At 46.2% G+C, this 26,778-nt stretch overlaps 1 protein-coding gene across 2 annotated transcripts in view; it reads left to right on the top strand.

Moving 5' to 3' along the window:
* The window catches only part of STEAP2 (STEAP2 metalloreductase), a 159,900-nt gene that overhangs the window by 42,827 nt on the left and 90,295 nt on the right, over window positions 1–26,778 (top strand). For both annotated transcript variants that reach the window (XM_063921503.1, XM_063921502.1), the window contains exons 2-4: window positions 15,571–16,090; window positions 17,419–17,946; window positions 24,320–24,484. In XM_063921503.1, the coding sequence (XP_063777573.1) occupies window positions 15,602–16,090; window positions 17,419–17,946; window positions 24,320–24,484 (1,182 nt within the window). In that variant the 5' untranslated portion in view covers window positions 15,571–15,601. The remainder of the gene's footprint in view (window positions 1–15,570; window positions 16,091–17,418; window positions 17,947–24,319; window positions 24,485–26,778) is intronic.

Consider the following 26,778-nt stretch of genomic DNA (forward strand, 5'->3'; position numbering starts at 1 on the left):
AGATGCCTATAAATGTGATGTCACCCCCTGCGGGGTCGACACCTGAGTGGATGGTGCTGTGGAAGGAATTACGTGACAGTGTATAAAAGGTTTGACGACATACCAAATGTGGGACAGCCGGCTTCTCAGCCTGTGCCTGCCCAGGCGTCTCAAAAGCCATCAGGGGCTCTAAAACGCCCGCTACCTCAGATGGCAGACACAGATGTCGACACGGATACTGACTCCAGTGTCGACGACGATGAGACTAATGTAACTTCCAGTAGGGCCACACGTTACATGATTGAGGCAATGAAAAATGTGTTGCACATTTCTGATGTTACCCCCGGTACCACAAAAAAGGGTATTATGTTTAGAGAGAAAAAACTACCAGTAGCTTTTCCTCCATCTGAGGAGTTAAATGAAGTGTGTGAAGAAGCGTGGGCTTCCCCTGATAAGAAACTGGTAATTTCTAAGAGGTTACTAATGGCGTACCCTTTCCCGCCAGAGGATAGGGCACGTTGGGAAACATCCCCTAGAGTGGATAAAGCGCTCACACGCTTGTCAAAGAAGGTGGCACTACCGTCTCCGGATACGGCCGCCCTGACGGAATCTGCTGATAGAAAGCAGGAGGCTATCCTGAAGTCTATATATACACACACAGGTGTTATACTGAGACCAGCTATTGCTTCAGCATGGATGTGCAGTGTTGCAGCTGCATGGTCAGATTCCCTGTCGGAAAATATTGATACCCTAGACAGGGACACTATATTGCTAACCGTAGAGCATATTAAAGACGCACTTTTATACATGAGGGATGCACAGAGGGATATTTGCCGGCTGGCATCCAAAATTAGTGCAAGGTCCATTTCTGCCAGGAGAGGGTTATGGACTCGGCAGTGGACAGGAGATGCAGATTCCAAAAGGCACATGGAAGTTCTGCCTTATAAGGGTGAGGAGTTGTTCGGGGATGGTCTCTCGTACCTCGTTTCCACAGCAACAGCTGGGAAGTCTACATTTTTACCCCATGTTCCCTCACAGCAAAAGAAAGCACCGTATTATCAGGTACAGTCCTTTCGGCCCAATAGGGGCAAGCGGGTTAAGGGCGCGTCCTTTCTGCCCAGAGGCAGAGGTAGGGGGAAAAAGCTGCAGCATACAGCCAGTTCCCAGGAGCAAAAGTCCTCCCCCGCTTCCTCTAAGTCCACAGCATGACGCTGGGGCTCCACAGGCGGAGCCAGGTACGGTGGGGGCCCGTCTCAAATATTTCAGCAATCAGTGGGCTCGCTCACGGGTGGATCCCTGGATCTTTCAAATAGTATCTCAGGGGTACAAGCTGGAATTCGAGACGTCTCCCCCCCGCCGTTTCCTCAAATCTGCCTTACCAACCACCCCCTCAGGCAGGGACGCAGTGTTACAGGCAATTCACAAGCTGTATTCACAACAGGTGATAGTAAAGGTACCCCTACTTCAACAAGGACGGGGTTACTATTCCACAATGTTTGTGGTACCGAAACCGGACGGTTCGGTGAGACCCATTTTAAATTTGAAATCCTTGAACACATATATAAAAAAATTCAAGTTCAAGATGGAATCGCTCAGGGCGGTTATTGCAAGCCTGGACGAGGGGGATTACATGGTATCACTGGACATCAAGGATGCTTACCTGCATGTCCCCATTTACCATCCTCACCAGGAGTACCTCAGATTTGTGGTACAGGATTGTCATTACCAATTCCAGACGTTGCCGTTCGGTCTATCCACGGCTCCGAGGGTCTTTACCAAGGTAATGGCCGAAATGATGATACTCCTTCGAAAGAAGGGAGTTTTAAATATCCCGTACTTGGACGATCTCCTGATAAAGGCGAGGTCCAGGGAGCAGTTGTTGGTCGGGGTAGCACTATCTCGGGAGGTGCTACAACAGCACGGCTGGTTTCTAAACATTCCAAAGTCACAGCTGGTCCCTACGACACGTCTACTGTTCCTGGGGATGGTTCTGGACACAGAACAGAAAAAAGTGTTTCTCCCGGAGGAGAAGGCCAAGGAGCTGTCATCTCTAGTCAGAGGCCTCCTAAAACCAAAACAGGTGTCGGTGCATCAGTGCACGCGGATCCTGGGAAAGATGGTAGCTTCCTACGAAGCAATTCCATTCGGCAGGTTCCATGCAAGAACCTTTCAGTGGGACCTGTTGGACAAGTGGTCCGGATCGCATCTTCAGATGCATCGGCTGATAACCCTGTCTCCAAGGACAAGGGTGTCTCTGCTGTGGTGGCTGCAGAGTGCTCATCTTCAAGAGGGCCGCAGATTCGGCATACAGGACTGGGTCCTGGTGACCACGGATGCCAGCCTTCGAGGCTGGGGGGCAGTCACACAGGGAAGAAACTTCCAAGGACTATGGTCAAGTCAGGAGACTTCCCTGCACATAAATATTCTGGAACTAAGGGCCATTTACAATGCCCTAAGTCAGGCAAAACCCCTGCTTCAAAACCAGCCGGTACTGATCCAGTCAGACAACATCACGGCGGTCGCCCATGTAAACCGACAGGGCGGCACGAGAAGCAGGACGGCGATGGCAGAAGCCACAAGGATTCTCCGATGGGCGGAAAATCACGTGTTAGCACTGTCAGCAGTGTTCATTCCGGGAGTGGACAACTGGGAAGCAGACTTCCTCAGCAGGCACGACCTCCACCCGGGAGAGTGGGGACTTCATCCAGAAGTCTTTCAAATGATTGTAAACCGTTGGGAAAGGCCACAGGTGGACATGATGGCGTCCCGCCTAAGCAAAAAGCTAGAAAAGTATTGCGCCAGGTCAAGAGACCCGCAGGCGATAGCTGTGGACGCTCTAGTGACACCGTGGGTGTACCGGTCGGTTTATGTGTTCCCTCCTCTTCCTCTCATACCAAAGGTACTGAGGATAATAAGGAGAAGAGGAGTAAGAACTATACTCATTGTTCCGGATTGGCCAAGAAGAGCTTGGTACCCGGAACTTCAAGAAATGATCTCAGAGGACCCATGGCCTCTACCGCTCAGACAGGACCTGCTGCAGCAGGGGCCCTGTCTGTTCCAAGACTTACCGCGGCTGCGTTTGACGGCATGGCAGTTGAACACCGGATCCTGAAGGAAAAGGGCATTCCGGAGGAAGTCATTCCTACGCTGATTAAAGCTAGGAAAGAAGTAACCGCAAACCATTATCACCGCATATGGCGAAAATATGTTGCGTGGTGTGAGGCCAGGAAGGCCCCAACGGAGGAATTTCAGCTGGGCCGATTCCTGCACTTCCTACAGTCAGGGGTGACTATGGGCCTTAAATTGGGTTCCATTAAGGTCCAGATTTCGGCTCTATCGATTTTCTTCCAGAGAGAACTGGCTTCACTGCCTGAAGTTCAGACTTTTGTTAAGGGAGTGCTGCATATTCAGCCCCCTTTTGTGCCTCCAGTGGCACCTTGGGATCTCAACGTGGTGTTGGATTTCCTAAAGTCACATTGGTTTGAGCCACTAAAAACCGTGGATTTGAAATATCTCACGTGGAAAGTGGTCATGTTGTTGGCCTTGGCTTCGACCAGGCGTGTATCAGAATTGGCGGCTTTGTCATGTAAAAGCCCTTATCTGATTTTCCATATGGATAGGGCAGAATTGAGGACTCGTCCCCAGTTTCTCCCTAAAGTTGTATCAGCTTTTCATCTGAACCAACCTATCGTGGTGCCTGCGGCTACAAAAGACTTGGAGGCTTCCAAGTTGTTGGACGTAGTCAGGGCCCTGAAAATCTATGTTTCCAGGACAGCTGGAGTCAGAAAGACTGACTCGCTATTTATCCTGTATGCGCCCAACAAGTTGGGTGCACCTGCTTCAAAGCAGACTATTGCTCGCTGGATCTGTAGTACGATTCAGCTTGCACATTCTGTGGCTTGACTGCCGCATCCTAAATCAGTGAAAGCCCATTCCACGAGGAAGGTGGGCTCTTCTTGGGCGGCTGCCCGAGGGGTCTTGGCTCTACAACTTTGCCGAGCAGCTACTTGGTCGAGGTCAAACACGTTTGCTAAATTCTACAAGTTTGACACCCTGGCTGAGGAGGACCTAGAGTTTGCCCATTCGGTGCTGCAGAGTCATCCGCACTCTCCCGCCCGTTTGGGAGCTTTGGTATAATCCCCATGGTCCTTACGGAGTCCCAGCATCCACTTAGGACGTCAGAGAAAATAAGAATTTACTCACCGGTAATTCTATTTCTCGTAGTCCGTAGTGGATGCTGGGCGCCCATCCCAAGTGCGGATTGTCTGCAATACTTGTATATAGTTATTGTTTAACTAAAGGGTTATTGTTGAGCCATCTGTTGAGAGGCTCAGTTGTTATCATACTGTTAACTGGGTATTGTATCACGAGTTATACGGTGTGATTGGTGTGGCTGGTATGAGTCTTACCCGGGATTCAAAATCCTTCCTTATTGTGTCAGCTCTTCCGGGCACAGTATCCTAACTGAAGTCTGGAGGAGGGTCATAGTGGGAGGAGCCAGTGCACACCAGTAGTCTAAAGCTTTCTTTCTCTATCGTCCTAGTGGATGCTGGGGTTCCTGAAAGGACCAGGGGGAATAGCGGCTCCGCAGGAGACAGGGCACAAAAAGTAAAGCTTTAGGATCAGGTGGTGTGCACTGGCTCCTCCCCCTATGACCCTCCTCCAAGCCTCAGTTAGATTTTTGTGCCCGGCCGAGAAGGGTGCAATCTAGGTGGCTCTCCTAAAGAGCTGCTTAGAAAAGTTTAGCTTAGGTTTTTTATTTTACAGTGAGTTCTGCTGGCAACAGGATCACTGCAACGAGGGACATAGGGGAGAAGAAGTGAACTCACCTGCGTGCAGGATGGATTGGCTTCTTTGGCTACTGGACATTAGCTCCAGAGGGACGATCACAGGTACAGCCTGGATGGTCACCGGAGCCTCGCCGCCGGCCCCCTTGCAGATGCTGAAACAAGAAGAAGGTCCAGAATCGGCGGCATGAAGACTCCTCAGTCTTCTTAAGGTAGCGCACAGCACTGCAGCTGTGCGCCATTTCCTCTCAGCACACTTCACACGGCAGTCACTGAGGGTGCAGGGCGCTGGGAGGGGGGCGCCCTGGGAGGCAATGAAAACCTATTTTTGGCTAAAAATACCTCACATATAGCCTCCGGGGGCTATATGGAGATATTTAACCCCTGCCAGAATCCGTTAAGAGCGGGAGACGAGGCCGCCGAAAAAGGGGCGGGGCCTATCTCCTCAGCACACAGCGCCATTTTCCCTCACAGAAAGGCTGGAGGGAAGGCTCCCAGGCTCTCCCCTGCACTGCACTACAGAAACAGGGTTAAAACAGAGAGGGGGAGCACTAATTTGGCGTTAAAAATATATAAAAAAGATGCTATAAGGGAAAACACTTATATAAGGTTGTCCCTATATAATTATAGCGTTTTTGGTGTGTGCTGGCAAACTCTCCCTCTGTCTCTCCAAAGGGCTAGTAGGTCCTGTCCTCTATCAGAGCATTCCCTGTGTGTGTGCTGTGTGTCGGTACGTGTGTGTCGACATGTATGAGGACGATGTTGGTGAGGAGGCGGAGCAATTGCCTGTAATGGTGATGTCACTCTCTAGGGAGTCGACACCGGAATGGATGGCTTATTTAGGGAATTACGTGATAATGTCAACACGCGGCAAGGTCGGTTGACGACATGAGACGGCCGACAAACAATTAGTACCGGTCCAGACGTCTCAAAAACACCGTCAGGGGTTTTAAAACGCCCGTTTACTTTAGTCGGTCGACACAGACACAGACAGGGACACTGAATCCAGTGTCGACGGTGAATAAACAAACGTATTCCTTATTAGGGCCACACGTTAAGGGCAATGAAGGAGGTGTTACATATTTCTGATACTACAAGTACCACAAAAGAGGGTATTATGTGGGATGTGAAAAAACTACCGTAGTTTTTCCTGAATCAGATAAATTAAATGAAGTGTGTGATGATGCGTGGGTTCCCCCCGATAGAAAATATGGGCGGTATACCCTTTCCCGCCAGAAGTTAGGGCGCGTTGGGAAACACCCCTTAGGGTGGATAAGGCGCTCACACGCTTATCAGAACAAGTGGCGGTACCGTCTATAGATAGGGCCGTCCTCAAGGAGCCAGCTGACAGGAGGCTGGAAAATATCATAAAAAGTATATACACACATACTGGTGTTATACTGCGACCAGCGATCGCCTCAGCCTGGATGTGCAGAGCTGGGGTGGCTTGGTCGGATTCCCTGACTAAAAATATTGATACCCTTGACAGGGACAGTATTTTATTGACTATAGAGCATTTAAAGGATGCATTTCTATATATGCGAGATGCACAGAGGGATATTTGCACTCTGGCATCAAGAGTAAGTGCGATGTCCATATCTGCCAGAAGATGTTTATGGACACGACAGTGGTCAGGTGATGCAGATTCCAAACGGCACAAAGGTGTATTGCCGTATAAAGGAAGAGGAGTTATTTGGGGTCGGTCCATCGGACCTGGTGGCCACGGCAACTGCTGGAAAATCCACCGTTTTTACCCTAAGTCACATCTCTGCAGAAAAAGACACCGTCTTTTCAGCTTCAGTCCTTTCGTCCCTATAAGAGTCATATCTGCCCAGGGATAGAGGAAAGGGAAGAAGACTGCAGCAGGCAGCCCATTCCCAGGAACAGAAGCGTTCCACCGCTTCTGACAAGCTCTCAGCATGACGCTGAGACCGTACAGGACCCCTGGATCCTACAAGTAGTATCCCAGGGGTACAGATTGGAATGTCGAGACGTTTCCCCTGCGCAGGCTCCTGAAGTCTGCTTTACCAAGGTCTCCCTCCGACAAGGAGGCAGTATGGGAAACAATTCACGAGCTGTATTCCCAGCAGGTGATAATTAAATTACCCCTCCTACAACAAGAAAAGGGGTATTATTCCACACTATATTGTGGTACTGAAGCCAGAAGGCTAGGTGAGACCTATTCTAAATCTAAAAAAATTTGAACACTTACAAAGGTTCAAATCAAGATGGAGTCACTCAGAGCAGTGATAACGAACCGGGAAGAAAGGGACTATATGGTGTCCCGAGACATCAGGGATGCTTACCTCCATGTCCCAAATTTGCCCTTATCACTAAGGGTACCTCAGGTTCGTGGTACAGAACTGTCACTATCAGTTTCAGACGCTGCCGTTTGGATTGTCCACGGCACCCCGGGTCTTTACCAAGGTAATGGCCGAAATGATGGTTCTTCTTCGAAGAGAAGGCGTCTTAATTATCCCTTACTTGGACGATCTCCTGATAAGGGCAAAGTCCAGGGAACAGTTGGAGGTCGGAGTAGCACTATCTCGGATACTGTTACAACAGCAGGGGTGGATTCTAAATATTCCAAAATCGCAGCTGATCCCGACAACAAGTCTCCTGTGCTTAGGGATGATTCTGGACACAGTCCAGAAAAAGGTGTTTCTCCCGGAAGAGAAAGCCAGGGAGTTATCCGAGCTAGTCAGGAACCTCCTAAAATCAGTGCATCATTGCACAAGGGCCATGGTAAAAAAAATGGTGACTTCCTTCGAAGCAATTCCAGTCGGCAGATTTCATGCAAGAACTTTTCAGTGGGATCTGCTGGACAAATGGTCCGGATCGCATCTTCAGATGCATCAGCGGATAACCCTATATCCAAGGACAAGGGTGTCTCTCCTGTGGTGGTTACAGAGTGCTCATCTTCTAGAGGGCCGCAGATTCGGCATTCAGTTTTGGATGTTGGTGACCACGGAGGCCAGCCCGAGAGGCTGGGGAGCAGTCACACAAGGAAAAGATTTCCAGGGAGTGTGATCAAGTCTGGAGACTTTTCTCCACATAAATATAGCTAAGGGTAAATTTATAATGCTCTAAGCTTAGCAAGACCTCTGCTTCAAGGTCAGCCGGTATTGATCCAGTGGGATAAAACATCACGGCAGTCGCCCACGTAAATAGACAGGGCGGCACAAGAAGCAGGAGGGCAGTGGCAAAAACTGCAAGGACTTTTCGCTGGGCGGAAAATCATGTGATAGCACTGTCAGCAGTGTTTCATTCCGGGAATGGAAACTGGGAAGCAGACTTCCTCAGTAGGCACGACCTCCACCCGGCAGAGTGGGAACTTCATGGGGAAGTTTTCCACATGATTGTAAACCGTTGGGAATTACCAAAGGTGGACATGATGGCGTCCCGTCTGAACAAAAAACGGGACAGGTATTGCGCCAGGTTAAGAGACCCTCAGGCAATAGCTGTGGACGTTCTGGTAACACCGTGGGTGTACCAGTCGGTGTATGTGTTCCATCCTCTGCTTTTCATACCTAAGGTACTGAGAATTATAAGACGTAGAGGAGTAAGAACTATACTCATGGCTCCGGATTGGCCAAGAAGGACTTGGTACCCGGAACTTCAAGAGATGCTCACAGAGGACTTATGGCCTCTGCCGCTAAGAAGGGACTTGTTTCAGCAAGTACCATGTCTGTTCCAAGACTTACCGCAGCTGCGTTTGACGGCATGGCGGTGGAACGCCGGATCCTAAGGGAAAAGGCATTCAGGAAGAGGTCATTCCTACCCTGGTCAAAGCCAGAAAGGAGGTGACCGCACAACATTATCACCACATGTGGCGAAAATATGTTGCGTGGTGTGAGGCCAGGAAGGCCCCACGAAGAAATTTCAACTCGGTCGATTCCTGCATTTCTTGCAAACAGGAGTGTCTATGGGCCTCAAATTGGGGTCCATTAAGGTTCAAATTTCGGCCCTGTCGATTTTTCTTCCAGAAAGAATTGGCTTCAGTTCCTGAAGTCCAGAAGTTTGTCAAGGGAGTATTGCATATACAACCCCCTTTTGTGCCTCCAGTGGCACTGTGGGATCTCAACGTAGTTCTGGGATTCCTCAAAACACATTGGTTTAAAACCAGTCAAATCTGTGGATTTGAAGCATCTCACATGAAAAGTGAACATGCTCTTGGACCTGGCCTGGACCAGGCGAGTGTCAAATTGGTGGTTTTTTTCTCAAAAAAGCCCATATCTGTTTGTCCATTCGGACAGGGCAGAGCTGCGGACTCGTCCCCAGTTCTCTCCCTAAGGTGGTGTCAGTGTTTCACCTGAACCAGCTTATTGTGGTGTCTTGCGCCTACTAGGGACTTGGAGGACTCCAAGTTGCTAGATGGGTCAGGGCCCTGAAAATATAGGTTCCAGGACGGCTGGAGTCAGGAAAACTGACTTGCTGTTATCCTGTATGCACCCAACAAACTGGGTGCTCTTGCTTCTAAGCAGACTTTTGCTAGTTGGATGTGTAATACAATTCAGCTTGCACATTCTGTGGCAGGCCTGCCACAGCCAAAATATGTAAATACCCATTCCACAAGGAAGGTGGGCTCATCTTGGGCGGCTGCCCGAGGGGTCTCGGCTTTACAACTTTGCCGAGCGGCTATTTAGTCAGGGGCAAACACGTTTGTAAAATCCTACAAATTTGATAACCTGGCTAAGGAGGACCTGGAGTTCTCTCATTCGGTGCTGCAGAGTCATCCGCACTCTCCCGCCCGTTTGGGAGCTTTGGTATAATCCCCATGGTCCTTTCAGGAACCCCAGCATCCACTAGGACGATAGAGAAAATAAGAATTTACTTACCGATAATTCTATTTCTCTGAGTCCGTAGTGGATGCTGGGCGCCCATCCCAAGTGCGGATTATCTGCAATACTTGTACATAGTTACAAAAATCGGGTTATTATTGTTGTGAGCCATCTTTCAGAGGCTCCGCTGTTATCATACTGTTAACTGGGTTCAGATCACAGGTTGTACAGTGTGATTGGTGTGGCTGGTATGAGTCTTACCCGGGATTCAAAATCCTTCCTTATTGTGTACGCTCGTCCGGGCACAGTACCTAACTGAGGCTTGGAGGAGGGTCATAGTGGGAGGAGCCAGTGCACACCAGGTAGTCAATTAGGAGCTTAGAGAACAGTGCATTAACATTAGCGGCGCACGGCTAAACCAATGCGCATTTCGCTCTTTGTTAGAGCTTCTTCTGGGCTCTGGAGCGAAATGCGCATTGGTTTAGCCGTGCGCCGCTAATGTTAATGCACTGTTCTCTAAGCTCCTAATTGACTCATCCATGTACCGTACATTCATATGATAGCCTTGTATCTCAAGGAAATATATATTCAAAAGAAGTGTTATCCGGAGATTGTTATGCATCATGACATGTGACCATAGGAGGAGGGCAGGAGGAATATATAATTACATTTAGGCTGTCAGAAATGTGTAGTTTTTTTTTTTTGTTAAATAATTTTTGCTAAACATATAACTAATTATGTGGAGCATGTCAATCGGTGGGCTTCATATATAAGAAAGCAAACCCACCTCTATATTAACTGTATTATAATCACAGACATAGTTCGTTCTGTAATAACCTAGGAGTGCTGGTGTGATTCAGCACGGATTAACAGCCTATTGTAACCCTCACCCCCACACATGCATGCAGAATATAACTGCGGGACATAAACTATTGAATCCACGCAAATAGTGGGAAAGGAGGGGATTTGTGAATTTCATTCCCCAGTACTCATTCTGGTTATAGGAAGCAGTTATTGATAGCACTTCAAGATATGTATTATCTATGGTTAAAAAGCAAGAAGCAATCACCACTTTATATCTGTGCGGTATAGGAAGACTGGCAGATTGCCAAGAATTCATACAGACATAGAATAGCAACACTTGTTGCCAGTCAAAGCACATAAAGAAGTATGTAATTGAAATGTACTACTGTCAGAGGAATTAGTTGATACAGTGTCAACAGTATATACAAAGTAATGGGAGATTGAAACATAATACTGTTTATGAATAAATACTAGCAGACACAGTATCAACATTGAAACCTGGACAGAAATTGTGACATTTCATATTTATCTTCTTTACACTGCCATATGTAATTCAAGTGCGGTACATTGGGAATGAACATTGTGCTCAGATAAAGTTTAACACTAGAGTAGCACACTGATATTTATCAGGTGCATACATACAAACGATTGGAGTTTAGAATACTTACACTCATCATAAGAGTGATATCAAGTATACAAGACATAATAGGCGGCACACGATTTGGTTTTAAGAATTTTTATTTTATTCTTATTTTCACACAAGACAGAAATCTGTCTAATAAACATTTCTTTTCACGTTTTTCTATTTCTATAAACTTTTTTAATATTTCGCTTAGTATGGCCTAATATTCAGGCCATTATGATACTATATGGGATAATATGAATAAAGGATGATATTCCATGTGGGTATTGGTATCTCATGTTTGTGAAAAAATACTAACAAAATTGAAATTAAAGTGAAAACATCATAGATTAGATTCATTAAGGGGGTAGAGTGCACCTAGTTTAACTGATCTCTGCCACAATTTTTCTTCTTTGCATACATTTTCAGATCAGTAGGTAGCACCAGCGTCAACATTATTTGAACATTTAATGGAAATTTAACGCTTAACCCCTTGTAGTAACATTCATTCATCTACTAGTAGTTCTGGTGCGGGATTCTCTCTCTCGAAGATTCGACCTATGTCATCTCCTCCCTAGATGCGGGAGTTAAATTGCTGCTAGATTGGGACATAACTATCCAGAAGTCGTCTGCAACGTCTCGAGCTGCTGCCGTCCGCCAGGAATGGTCGACTACCTGAGCCACTAGATTACTGCATAAGGTCCTTTCAAATTCTGTTATCATTTTCTCCGGTCCACTGAGAGGGGCAGGTTTTTGTTTTTTTTCTAATATCGTTGTATGCCTAATTACTTGACTCTTATTCAGGTCTATATGTCACGGGTTTACTCTTTCACATGTTGTTCAACAAATGTCTTTTATTAAGGGGTTCTAGTTTGTTTTGTCGATACTACCTGTCGATTATATGTTGTTGCCCCATTTACACTCACCTGCTAATTAGTGAGGATTTACACTACATGTACGTGTTTTTGTTCTATCCTTCTTGATGTTATATTAGAGTGGCGGTGCATGTTCCTCCAGCCCGCCTCCACTTTTTTCTGTACTACTGCAAGTCCCTGAACCTTTTCCCCCTTCCCTGCAGTAGTCATGCAGGTCCAATATACCGGACCTTTTTTTTTCATTATTTCCCTCCTATGTCCTCGATTTGAACCCCCCTCACCCACTCCCCGCATGCCCCCCTTCTCTTCGAGCTCCAGACATGACTCACTCCTCCATTTACAGCTGCACCCTGGTAATCGGTACATTTGCACTAAATTAGTTCAATATAGATCTCTTTCTCTCATTCCTGATATGTGTTTCCAATGCTGAACCTTTTATCCCTCAATGTCAAGGGACTGAACTCACCTAACAAGCGTAGACTGGCCCTCACATTCTTCCACCAACAAAAAGCAGACGTTGTCGCACTGCAAGAAACGCATTTTTCTTCTGTTAACCCTCCTCTTTTTAAGAACAGCAACTTCCCTGTGGGATACTACGCTAATGGACCGTTTAAACGGAACGGGGTGGCTGTCCTTTTTAGCAAGAATGTCTCTTTTACCCTCCATTCCCAACTCTCAGACAAAAGTGTCCGCTACCTTATTCTTACTGGCCTGCTAGACGACAAGCTTGTCACATTGGTATGCCTATATGCACCTAACTCTAACCAAGTCCCCTTCCTGCGTAAATTGTTTCTCACCATACGTAAAACACTTAAGGGCTCTCTAGTTGTTGTTTGATCTTCGAAAGATTGCCATCTTTAAAACGGTTCAGGAGTATCCGCGCTCATACAAACCGCATGTCAAACAGCTTTTTTCCAACTGCTGTCCGGCTATTAAATGATCATTAGGTTGTGTGCAAATGTTTTCCAAAATGTGGCATAATGTTACTGTTATCTTATGGCATTGTGATGCTCTGATTGTATTTTCATTGACATTTCGTTGTTGATTTTGTTAATGACAAATAAAGTATATTATTATTATTATTATTATTATTATTAGTTGTTTTGGGTGACCATAATTTGGTTCTAGACCCGAAATTGGACAAATCTCGTCAATTCTCCCAACCTATTTCGTCTGCTCACTCTGGCCCCTCCTCAGCCTTCCGCAATCTACTTACTGAATTTGATCTTTACGATGTATGGAGGACCCATAATCCCTCGGGTCGGGAATATACATTCCACTCCCTAGTCCATAATTCCTACCCTAGAATAGATTTAATTTTATGTGACAAATGGTCTCTCCAGAGAACCAAGGACGTTGATATCTTACCAATTACCTGGTCTGACCACGCTCCAGTTCTCTGGAAATGGAACCTCCATGATATCCGCAATCCACCTAGTCAGTGGCGCCTATACCCATATCTCCTAAATAACCCTGTGTCTAAAAAAATTATTCTTGAATCCATTAACTCTTACTTAGCCACTAACTCCCCCCAGGACACCTCTACTATTAATCACTTAACATGTATAGTTTGGAGGAGATAAGGGAAAGGGGGGACATGATAGAAACTTTCAAATATATCAAGGGTCTTAAAGTTCAGGAGGGAAACATTCTTCAAAGGAAGAGAAGTATTAGAACTCAAGGATATACACTGAGACTGGAGGGGGGGAGGTTCAGGGGAAATTTAAGGAAAAATTACTTCACAGAAAGGGTAGTGGATAAGTGGAATAGCCTCCCATCAGAGGTGGTAGAGGCTAAGACTGTAGAGCAATTTAAACATGCTTGGGATAGGCATATGAATATCCTTACAAAGAATTAAGGTTCAAAAAGGGTTGAGATTGCCTAAAGGATAAAAAAAGGGGCAGACTAGATGGGCCAAGTGGTTCTTATCTGCCGTCAAATTCTATGTTTCTATGAAGACCAAGGAGCTCTCCAAACAAGTCAGGGACAAAGTTGTCGAGAAGTACATACACGTCAGGGTTGGGTTATAAAAAAATTATCCAAATCTTTCATGATCCCCCGGAGCACCATCAAATCCATCATCTTCAAATGGAAATAACATGGTACCACAACAAATCTGCCAAGAGAGGGCCGGCCACCACAACTCACAGACCGAGCAAGGAGAGCATTAATCAGAGAGGCGGCACAGAGACCAAAGGTAACCCTGAAGGAGCCGCAGAGTTCCACAGCAGAGACTGGTGTATCTGCACATGTGACCACAATAAGCCGTACACTCCATAGAGCTGGGCTTTATGGAAGAGTGGCCAGAAAAAAGCCATTACTTAGTGTTAAAAATAAGAAGGCACGTTTTGAGTTTGCCAAAAGGCATGTGGACGACTCCCCAAATGTATGGAGGAAGGTGCTCAGGTCAGATGAGACTAAAATTTAACTTTTCGGCCACCAAGGAATACGCTATGTCTGGCGCAAACCCAGCACAGCCCATCACCCCAAGAACACCATCCCCACAGTGACACATGGTGGTGGCAGCATCATGCTGTGGGGATGTTTTTGAGCAGCAGGGACTTGTAAACTGTTTCTAGTCGAGGGAAAGATGGATGGTGCTAAATACAGGGATATTCTTGAGCAAAACCTGTTTCAGTCTGCCTGTGATTTGAGACTGGGACGGAGGTTCACCTTCCAGCAGGACAATGACCCGAAGCATACTGCTAACGCAACACTCAAGTGGTTTAAGGGGAAACATTTAAATGTGTTGGAATGGCCTAGTCAAAGCCTAGATCTCAGTCCAATTGAGAATCTGTGGTCAGACTTGAAGATTGCTGTTCACAAGCGGAAACTATCCAACATGAAGGAGCTGGAGCAGTTTTGCTTTGAGGAATGGGCAAAAATCCCAGTGGCAAGATGTGGCAAGCTCATAGAGACTTATCTAAAGCGACTTGCAGCTGTAATAGCTGCAAAAGGTGGCTCTACAAAGTACTGATTTTAGGGGTGTGAATAGTTATGCACACAGAAGTTTTCTGGTATTTTATCCTATTTGTTGTTTGTTACACAATAAAAATAAAATAAAAAAGAATCTTCAGCCATGTTCTGTGAATGAAATGATGCAAACCTTCAAACAATCCATTTTAATTCCAGGGAATACTTTAGCAAGGCACTGTACATGCAGTTGTGTTACAGGAGAAACCACTTAGCATCTTATCCTATGTACTGATCCTAACAGAGCTTGTGTGAGTTATGTATATCACTATAATGAATGTTTTCATACAAGCCTTCCTTTCCTCCTCTCTTCTGTAGTGTCAGTCTTTTGTATGTACCTAATAAATAGATAAATGGTTATAGTTTCCGTTATAACAAACCAGAAAAAAAAATATTTTATTCTAGCATATATTAAAACATGTGTATATAAATCCCTTCCCTCTTTTCTTGCAGGCTAAGGTACCGTACATGCTCCCAATTTCCCAGCCAATTACGTTGTTTTAGATTAGCTGCAAATCTCAGTGGGTAGGGTCCATAATGACTCCCAATTCAAACAGCACTGGTGGAAAGTGCAGCCGTAATAAAAATGCAATATGACCGTGGTCATTATCACATGTGTGTGGCCTGACTGGGCTTATACTAGCCCACGGGGTGCAAAAGACTCATGTTAGTGTTATTTCATGTACTGATCCGCCTACGGTTTCCATTTGGCTTTAAGTGTGATAAAAATGTGATTTTTGCATTTCCAGATCGGAAGACAGAAGTGGAGACTTGTGAGCGATGGAATCCATCACTATGATGGGAAGTCCAAAGAACATGAACGAAACCTTCTTACCAAACGGAGCCAACGGTTTCAAAGAAGAGAGAACCACCATAGGGATACTTGGAAGCGGAGACTTTGCCAAATCCTTGACCATTCGGCTCATAAGATGCGGTTACCATGTGGTGATCGGAAGCCGGGAACCGAAATGCGTTGCCGACTTTTTTCCCCACGTGGTGGATGTCACGCACCACGAGGACGCCATTATAAAGTCAAACATCATATTTGTGGCAATACACAGAGAACATTATTCCTCCTTGTGGGACGTGAAGCATTTGCTCAGTGGGAAAATACTGGTGGACGTCAGCAATAACATGAGAGTAGATCAGTACCCGGAATCCAATGCAGAGTATTTGTCTTCACTCTTCCCAGACTGTTATGTGGTGAAGGGGTTTAATGTGGTTTCGGCGTGGGCACTGCAGTCAGGTCCGAAAGATGCCAGCAGCCAAGTAAGTTCTAAGCCACCTCCTATCTATCCAGGGCCATGTGTATATCGTACATCTCTACATGTATGACTGTATTTACTGCATGGGAGCTGGTACTGGCTGATTATAAATAATTGTGGGGACAGTAAGCCCTTTTTATTGAGGCATCACTATGTAATACAAGAGTTACTGCACCCAGAGGACAAGAAAGTTCAGTAGTTCACAAACTTCAGCCGCAGAGCCCATGGAGCAAGATGTCAGTCAAATCGGGCGGACGATTGGTAAACGTGTATGCACAAAATCGTTTGCCAATTGTTAGATCAGTTGGCCACACATCCAATCTATCGGCCAAGTGTGTACCCCACATAACATTCCCTTGTCTTATAAATTGGTAGTGGGATTCACGATAAGGGATGAGGCACCGAAAGTTCCAAGCCTGACCGCTCAGTTGTCCTGTTCAGTTCTTAGTGCACTTATGTTGTCACCCAGTGTTAGTCACTTAGGTAATACAGCACAAGCTTTTTACAGTGTATTTCTTTTTCAGACATAAAAAATTGGTTTTCTTAAGATTCCTTAGAGACGCACAGCAGTAAAAGAAGTCCCGTAAACCATAAACCTCTATAAAATGGGAATGAAGACCTTTAGTGTGGCCGGACAGTGACCACGTACAAAGCCAGATGCGGTTATCAAGCAACTGAATTTACCATCTGTCCCATAAGACATCCAGTGACCCTCTCTGTCTTTATGGGTCCATACATGCTGAGATTTTGTCTGTAACGGCCTAACTGACCGTCAGAATCGCAGTATGTGTTGCTCATATTTATGGCTAAGGGGACCATATGTACAATTTCCTCTAACCTTTAACTAGCAGAACTGCAAGGTCCCATTCTCTTGGAACGCCACCATTAAGTACAACAGTAATCCAAATTGTTTATGCCTCAGGCAGCAGGCTGGTTGGATTAGGGTGACGGCAGACAGGGACTGTGGGACACGTACATCCTGGTGTCAGTGCCACGGAACCGCTAGTCAAAACAGTGGAACCGCTAGTCAGAACAGCGGAACCGTTAGTCAAAACAGCGGAACTGCTAGTCAGAACAGCGGAACTGCTAGTCAGAACAGCGGAACCACTAGTCAGAACAGCGGAACCACTAGTCAGAACAGCGGAACTGCTAGTCGGGGGTTTACATGTAGTGATCACATAAATGGTTCATGCATTCAGCTCAGGACAGATTTTCAGCATTACATTTGTGGTTAATGATCGTCTCTGGCACCTGATTAATTATAGAATAATTCACTAAGCTACGGCATTGTCTTATAATACATGGATTGATTGTATACTGTGTTACTTGCAGGTATATATTTGCAGCAATAATGTTCAAGCTCGTCATCAAGTGATTGAACTTGCTCGCCAGATGAACTTCATGCCGATTGACATGGGTACCTTATCGTCATCCAGAGAGATAGAGAACTTGCCTCTGCGCCTCTTCACGCCGTGGAAGGGCCCCGTGGTGTTGGCCATCAGCCTCGCAACTTTCTTTTTCATTTACTCTTTCATAAGGGACATTATTCATCCATATTTCAAAAATCAGCAGAGTGACTTCTACAAGATTCCCATTGAGATTGTCAACAAGACTTTGCCCATTGTCGCTATCACTCTGCTGTCTTTGGTTTACTTAGCCGGGCTCCTGGCAGCAGCTCACCAGCTGTATTATGGCACAAAGTACAAGCGCTTTCCTCTGTGGCTGGAGAACTGGCTGCAGTGTAGAAAACAGCTGGGGCTCCTGAGCTTCTTCTTTGCAGCCGTCCACGTTGTATACAGCATGTGCCTGCCGATGAGACGGTCAGAGCGCTACTTGTTTCTGAACTCTGCTTATCAACAGGTGAGTGCCATTTATGTACATACTGTGCCTCGCTCGGGGTGAGACTGGCTCTGTTTGCATCACAGTCATACACTGTTTCCTACCCTTGTGGCACATTTGCTCCCATAGTATATTACCACAGCAGATGATCATCGTAGCATTAGACGCAGTTCTAGAGGTCAGCTAAGGCTCAAATTAACATTCACGTATGTTGTGCACATTTGAACACGTTTCCTGTTGATGCAATATTTCCCTCCACCTGTTTTACTTCTATGGGGTATATTCAATTAGGGTTGAAACTGCCGTCTTGTCAAAAATAATAATAATAATAATTTTATTTATATAGCGCTCTTTCTCCAACAGGACTCAAGACGTCAGTTTTCGACTTTTTCAGGTCGGATGGGGTTCCGGCCTGTCCAGTCCCCAGCATTTTTATTCGACAAGTCAGGGAATTCGACTTGTTGAATAGTACGTGAATCGACGGGGGAGAGCCGCGGGCAGACGGGGGACAGCAGCGCTACAGCACAGCGCTGCAGGAGGATGTGTCATAGCCGCCGCTCACGGCAGCGTCCACCCGGCTCGAGCAAGTGAGGTCCTGCTTGCTGGAGCCGGGTGGACGCTGCCGTCCGTGAGGTCTGGCAGCTATGACACATTCTTCTCAAGTGCTGCTATCCCCCGTCTGCCCGCGGCTCTCTGCCCTCGGCTCTCCCCCCTCTACCCGCGGCTCTCCCCCGTCTGCCCGCGGCTCTCCCCCGTCTCCTCCTCTCAGGTCCCTCATCTCAGTTCGACTTTTTTTTAAGTCGAACTGAGATGGTCGGAAACGGGGCCAAAACCTGCCGAATTTGGCCCCGTTACCCTCAGAAGCACGCGAATCGGCAGCTATATTCATTTTGGATGTGTTTAAGAGCAAGCAATTTTCCTTACTCCATTCTGACAATTTAAACCTCATGCCTAAGTATCTTCATCATTCTCACTAATCAAACCAACCACTGCTGTATCATCGGCGAATTTCACTACCTTAACAGAGTTGACGGCTGAAAGACAATCATACGTGAATATGGAATATAGTAGTGGGCTCAAAACGCACCCCTGAGGCACACCAGTTTTTAGCTGCACCTCACCAGAAACAAAACTGCCTAACTTAACCACTTGGGGCCGATTGGTCAAAAAATGTAAAATCCAATTGCACGTAATCCCATTTATATATATAAATAATTATCTATGTGATTGCCCTGCCCAGGATCTTTGAAGTGACATTAAACAGGTGATGTGTAAAATATACATATATAATATAACATATCCAACAGAGTGAGGCACTCCCTGCTAATACGAAAAATTACAACTTCATCAATGATCAATGTTTCAGTCAATTGATATCCGTTACCACTGTGTCACTTGTCGTCTGTCTATAGCCGTAAGTGCCGCACTATTTTGGATATGCTATAAATATAGTTTGTGGGGGCACCGGACTCAGGGCCTAATTCAGACCTCTAAATTTAGCACATCTACGATCAGTCACACAGTCATGCGGGGGGACGCCCAGCACAGGGGTAGTCCGCCCCGCATGTCAGGCCCGGCCCCTTTTCCTGTCAATCAGGCAGAGGCGATCGCAGGGCTGAGACGGCCGTCGGCTGTCTGGCATGCGCTGGCGCACTGCGGCACCGGCGCGTGCGCAGTTCAGACCTGATCGGCTGCTGTCGCACAGCAGCGATCAGGTCTGGATTAGGCCCACAGTTTTTCTGTTTAACAGAGTGGCGGACCATATGTGGCATATATGTAATTCTGTGTATAATATACACCCAGTATCGTAATATGTATACACCCAGTGTAGGGATATTGCCTATCCCTATCCCCCTCTTTTCCCCTAGTACTGCCCAAACTTCTATCTGCCCTTACCCCCTTAAAAAACCCCAGTACTGCCTGCCCTCGCACCCCATAATATGTGATAGGACCCAGAAATAGTGGCATAGGACCCCAATTTTTTTAAAGCGATGGGTCCCTGGGACGCACAATTTTTTTTGCTGCGCGTGATCACTGATAGTTATAATAAACTCTGCAGTATAGGGTAAAATTGAGGTGTGTAGCATAATTTTGGCCAAAATATGGGCCCTCTAACCACGACCCACCACATGAGGTCCCCTGGTTGTGCCATAAAATGTAAAAAACTTATGCTGACCTTTTTCTATGTCGACCTTTTCCATGTCGAACTTTTTTACTATGTTGACCTTTTTCCCATGTTGACCTTTTGGGGTTGACCTAGATACTGTCAACTGTTTTCAGGACGACCCCTTGATCCATAACTGCCCACAGATGCTGGGCGGCTTCATTTTTACACTGCAGCTTAGACGTGTGGACACACCCCTGTCACATCGAACTCTCTTTGCACATTTTGGGCCTGATTCTGAGTGTGATACTAGTGACTGTGTTTGTGTGATGCTGTGGCACTACTGAGTTTCCATGAGGCTAATGTGAGGATCCGTGCAGCTTCAAGCAGGAAGTTGCCCTGCCCAGTGTTTTTCTATCCTCAGCTGCAATAATAATTATTAGTATCTGCACTTGCACCGGCCCAGTGCTTGGTGCAAGAGATCTGTGTGAAACCTGCTTCCCTTCTCCGTATGCGCGACAGCACAGAACCCATGTCACTTCCATGACACTCAGCCCCTTACATCTGCCCCACCTGCAGGGCAACATGGTTTTGCCGCCCAGGTGTAAAGATGCTTGCTTTTTTTTTGCTTTGCTCCCAGCTACAAATCAGGCCCTGCAGCAGCAAGCGGCGTGCATCAGACACATACTGTAAGTGACATTTATAGGCGGTTTGAGGAACAGCAGAAGTTACATGTGACATCTTGCATCCAGTTGCTGCTCATTTGATGCTGTGTTTGGCTTGCACAACAGAATCCGCCTTTATTTCCGACCATAGCCTAAGACTGAGGATTTGACACGTAGGAGCTGATAGAAGAGAGATAAATCTTGAGGGCTGCTTACTGGTGAATCATTGTTTTAGCGGCCGGTTTTCAGTTACATGCATTTCAGCTTCTAATTCCTGTTTTCCCTGGGTGCTCCAGTTTCCTTCCATAATCCAAACATACTAATAGGTTCCTTGGCCTTTGAAATTAACCCTAGTATGTGTAAGCATTAGACTAGCCTCACTTCTACCCCATCATCATCCTAACCCTCTGCTACATGACACACTCGTACCCCATCTGTGTCACCCCTGTCTGTCCCAAGCCTTCAGAATGAGGAGGGCCCTCTCCCCTCCTGTGCTTTTCCCTCTCTTATGGTGCCCATACACTTATGAGATAATCGGTGCTATCCTTCGATTTCGACCACATCTGTGAGAGAAATCGAAGGATTGTATGCACATTTAAGGTACCTTTCGACGCGATGCGCGGGCACGCCGCTCGAATATCGCGTCTCAAGATATTATGTGCTGCACTTAATATTTCTCGCATCGCAGTGCGATCGCATGTGGTTTTAAACCCACATGAGATATATCGCACAGAGGCCGCTCCCACTCGGCGGTGACGTGCCCATCACGTGATTACCATGCGATCTATTGCATGGTAATCACTTTGGCAGTTCAGGTGCGATGCCCCGCGATGTCGCGTCGCGAGGCATCACACAAGTGTATGGCCAGCATAAGGCGGTTTAATCTAGTTTATACTTAACTCATATAATCACACTACAATATCTTATAGTACCTTATACAAATGCCGTTTATAGTTGGCTATCAATAACACTCAAGGTTAGCATTATATGATTAACTACTAGAGCATTCAAATATCAGATACCATGATGTAATAATTAAAGATATTAGGGATTTGGGATGAGGGAGCAATTTGAAGTGGTGTCTGGTGACATAAGAGACACTTTTATTGATTATGATTGGTCAAACATCCCATAGGGCCAGATGCATCATCGCTTGGAGAGTGATAAATTGGAGAGAAAAAAAGTACCAGCCAATCAGCTCCTAACTGCCGTGTCACAGGCCTTGTTTGAAAAATGTCAGTTAGCAGCTGGTTGGCTGGTAGTTTATCACTTTCCATTTTATCACTCTCCAAGTGATGCATCTAGACCTATATCTTTATAATCCCTATATCAGTCTGTGTATAGGAAATACAGATTGCAAGCTCCAATGGGGCAGGGAATGTTATGTGAATGACCAAATATTCTCTGTAAATATCTGCGTTATACGTGAGTTCTATAGAAGAAAAGTAAGTGAAGCCACAGTAAACCCAGTAATGCACCCAATTTTGTCAAGAACGAGACTTCCTTTTGCAGTACTGAAACTCTCTGGATGAGGACTATATTTTTGGAAGCATGCCTAATTAGCAAGTTCACGCAGACACTTTTTTAACAGGTAAAATTAAATTATAGCGCGATGGACATTTACATATATGTGGGGCAAAAAAGGATCCGAGGGTGCTAAACTGATACCAGTAATGTATGATGTGATACCACCTTGCACCTTGAATATTATAAAATCAAAGACATTGTAACATAAAACAACACTTTTTAATTGGTTATAAAAGTCCATTAAGACATTCCAAGCCGAGTGCAGATACATCAACAAGCATCCATAAGTTGTACAGACGTAAGAGACATCCAATGATCACTGCATAATCAAATATTCATGGAGGAATCAGCATTTGCACTCTGTTATTGGCTCGTGTAGATACAAATGGAATTCATAGAAAACCCAACGCGTTTCATCAAAATGACTTCCTCAGGGGTAAATCTAGGTGGTAAAACATGACCCTCACTAATACATATTGATGCATATAATAGCAGGACAACATATCATAACAAGACTAACAATAGCAGGGATATTACACACCAATCTGTTATTAAAGTGTTAAAGAAAAAACTGGGAGTGATACAAACACCATTGAATACAAATGATGTAAGCAGGTGAGTGACACCAATACCAGATGAACAGGTGAAAATAATGGTGATACATACCCCAGAGCTGTAGTGGAGTAAACGAAGGTATGAGTAAATTGAGGTAAGTATCTCCTCCTGTAAGGATCAACCTATTGTTGAGGTACGTTCTTGAGGGTGTAGTAGGGTATGCCGGCGGCCAGGGTCCCGGCGCCGGAAGCCTGACCGCCGGCATACTGACCGCCGGCATACCGACAGCGTGGCGAGCGCAAATGAGCCTCTTCTGGGCTCGCTTCGCTCTCCACGCTGTGGGCACGGTGGCGCGCCACGCTATTTATTCTCCCTCCAGGGGGGTCGTGGACCCCAAGAGGGGGAAAAAGTGTCGGTATGCCGGCTGTCGGGGATTCCGGCGCCGGTATACTGTGTGCCGGGATCCCGACAGCCGGCAAACTGAAGACCACCTGTTCTTGATACTAGAAGAATATAGTTAAAAATGTCCCAATTTGGTACCGAATGGAATCAACCCTATAAAGAAATTTTAAAAAGTGTGCTTAGGGGGAACATGAAAAATAATTAGCAATCCATTAAGGAGGCTCCAGATGGCCCCTGGTCACAATCTCGGCATTTGGGATCCTGGAAACCAAAATACCGACGCTGGAATCCTGACACTACTCAGATTGGCGGCGCAGGGACCCCAACATTTATCATGTTCCTGCCGCTGGGATCACGAATGAGTACTTGCCAGGCCAGTGAAGAGGTAAGCTGGGTGGGAAGGGGGGGTGAGGAGGTTAGGTTTAGGCTGTGGGGGGAAGGTGGGGTTAGGGCTAGGCTGTGGGGCGGGCGAGTTAGGCACACCTGGGGAGGGTTAGGGTTAGGCAGCAGGAACGGGTGGTTAGGGCTAGGCACCGCCGGGAACGGTTAGGGTTAGGCTGTGGGTGGGGGCTGGGGTTGGGGTCAGACTGCAGACATGGAGGGTTAGGGGGTTTGGGGATTAGATATAGTATACTCACTTAGTAAGTGTCGGGATCCTGAGCGTCAGGATACCACTGCCAGTATTATTGCTGCCGACATATCAAGAGCCAGGATCCCGATGCCATCCCCTCGAGATAAGTAGTTTTTTAATGTAAGAAACCAAAGTGACATATTTATTTTTGCCGGCGTGCATATTTCTCTGAAAGGACTGCGGTTAGGGAACATTTACGTAAAGCAGCCATACAGACGCACATCAAAAAGTAGAATAAGTGCATGTTTGTGTATATACTGTAATGCTGGGCGTTTCATCAGTTTATAATTCACCCCCTGCTTGCACTATATATAATGATGTATATGCTTATGTAATTATTATATACTGTATGTTGGGTCCGGAGTACACCAGTGGCAGTTTCTCTAAGTGATTGTTATTGTGTAGCTGCAGAATTTGTATTGTTAGCTTTGTGTGCAGTAGGGTTATGTAGTTGCAGTGTGTGACAATTGCAGATGTAACCAAGCTGTTCCTGCCTATCCTGTATTTTAGGTCCATGGGAACGTTGATAATTCCTGGAATGAGGAAGAAGTGTGGAGGGTAGAAATGTATATCTCCTTTGGTATAATGAGCCTCGGACTGCTCTCCTTGCTGGCCGTAACTTCAATCCCGTCTGTCAATAACGCTTTAAACTGGAGGGAGTTCAGCTTCATCCAGGTACTGACATACACGTGCGCAAATCCTAGCATCCTAGATCTGAAAGTACAGGACACGGCGCTGCTCCTCCTGAACGCACTAGCAAGGAAACAATCGCCACTATTCAGATATATTACATTGAATGAAATCAGGCCAAAGATCGATGTAATATGATCAGCAATGACAGAGAATGTTTGATTAAAGGTTGAGTTCCCTTAGGCAGTACAGCTTCCAAATGTACCTGTAACTATTAACCACTTAACTGACGATTTTTACCCCCCAAAAAACGCTCAGAAATTGTCGGGGGTTTTTATGAGTGAAGTAGGTGAAGAACATAAATTTAACCCTATGCAAAATGATTTAGTTAAAAAACAGAGAACATTTTTTTTGTTTCAAATATTTCCCCCCCAAACATCGGAACATCGATAGTAAACATTGTGACCATCGAAACATTGCAACTTTCATTTAGAAAGCCGGGATAGCCTCCAGGTACACAGGGTTGGCTTGGGGGGGTTAATTTCCACTCCCCAGCAGCTGTCATTGTCTACAGCTGCTGGAGGGGGGGTCCTGCCTTGCTGACAAATCAGCAGTGATCGGCAGCACGGCAATCAGTGGGGGAGAGTGCAGGGAGGCAGAGGGACCTTCCGGTCACTCTGACAGCAGCAGCAGACGGAAGTTTCCCTTCCCTGCTGCTGCTAACACAGTTTATCTGACTGGTCGCATCCTGTGCGACCAGGTCAGATAAAGCACTTGCAGGCAGGGTCGTATCTGATGCCACCATGCCAGGCAAGTGGTTAAAGTACAGGAGATATGTAAATAATATTTCTCTAATGTCCTAGAGGATGCTGGGGTTCATTTAGTACCATGGGGTATATATGGGTCCGCAGGAGCCTTCGGAACTTTAAGACTTTTTTACAGTGTGAACTGGCTCCTCCCTCTATGCCCCTCCTCCAGGCCTCAGTTTAGAAAATGGAATCGGCCATACTGTAGAGCCTCGTAGGCCGCTACCATCTTCCCCAGCAGGTGGATGCACTGATGAATCGACACACGTGCTGGTTTCAAAATTTGTTTGACCATCCTCTGGATTTCCAGAGCCTTTTCCACCGGTAGAAATACTTTCTGTACTTCGGTGTCCAGTATCATTCCCAGAAATTATAATCTCATTGTCGGTTCCAACTGTGATTTTGGAAAGTTTATGATCCAACCGTGCTGTTGAAGCACCGTCAGGGATAGTGCAATGTTCTGCACTAACTTCTCCCTGGATCTCGCTTTTATCAGGGGATTGTCCAGGCAAGGAATTATGTTGACTCCTTTCTTGCGAAGGAGAACCATCATCTCTGCCATCACCTTGGTGAATACTCTCGGTGCTGTGGAGAGCCCGAATGGCAATGTCTGGAACTGGTAGTGGGAGTCCTGAAACGCAAACCTCTGGTATGCTTGATGTGGAGGGTAAATGGGAACATGCAAGTAAGCATCCTTGATGTCCACCGACACCATAAATTCCTTCTCCTCCAAGCTGGAGATTACTGTTTTCCAGTATAACTCTGTAGAGCTCCACTAGCGTGCGTCCAGTCTCACCGGGCACATTTTCTAAACTGAGGTCTGGATGAGGGGCATAGAGGGAGGAGCCAGTTCACACTGTAAAAAAGTTTTAAAGTGCCGAAGGCTCCTGCGGACCCGTCTATACCCCATGGTACTAAATGGACCCCAGCATCCTCTAGGACATTAGAGAAATTGACTCTTTGCATAAACTTAATTGTCAGTAAAAGTTTTTGACACTTATGGAATGCTTGTAGTTTTACCTCAGCATACCATAGTAACATTTGACAAAAAGGTCTAAAAACACTGAAGCCGCAAACTTCGTGAAAACCAATACTTGTGTCATTCTCAAAACTTGTGGCCATGGCCGTATGTGCATTTTTACAAAGCCTTATTACCGAATGAGGAGAGGTGAGTGGGAGGAGCTTCAGTCGCATGCTTGGACAAGATCCATGTGTCCCTGCAGTTTTTCGGAAGAATTAAGGGTTTTCCTCTTTTCTCTAACGTCCTAGTGGATGCTGGGGACTCCGTAAGGACCATGGGGAATAGACGGGCTCCGCAGGAGACACGGGCACTTTAAGAAAGAATTTAGATTCTGGTGTGCTCTGGCTCCTCCCTCTATGTCCCTCCTTCAGACCTCAGTTTGAATCTGTGCCCGGACGAGCTGGGTGCTGTTCAGTGAGCTCTCCTGAGCTTGCTGTAAGAAAGTATTTTGTTAGGTTTTTTATTTTCAGGGAGCTCTGCTGGCAACAGACTCCCTGCATCGTGGGACAGAG

Source organism: Pseudophryne corroboree, chromosome 5, assembly GCF_028390025.1.
Source record: "Pseudophryne corroboree isolate aPseCor3 chromosome 5, aPseCor3.hap2, whole genome shotgun sequence".
Taxonomy (NCBI): domain Eukaryota; kingdom Metazoa; phylum Chordata; class Amphibia; order Anura; family Myobatrachidae; genus Pseudophryne; species Pseudophryne corroboree.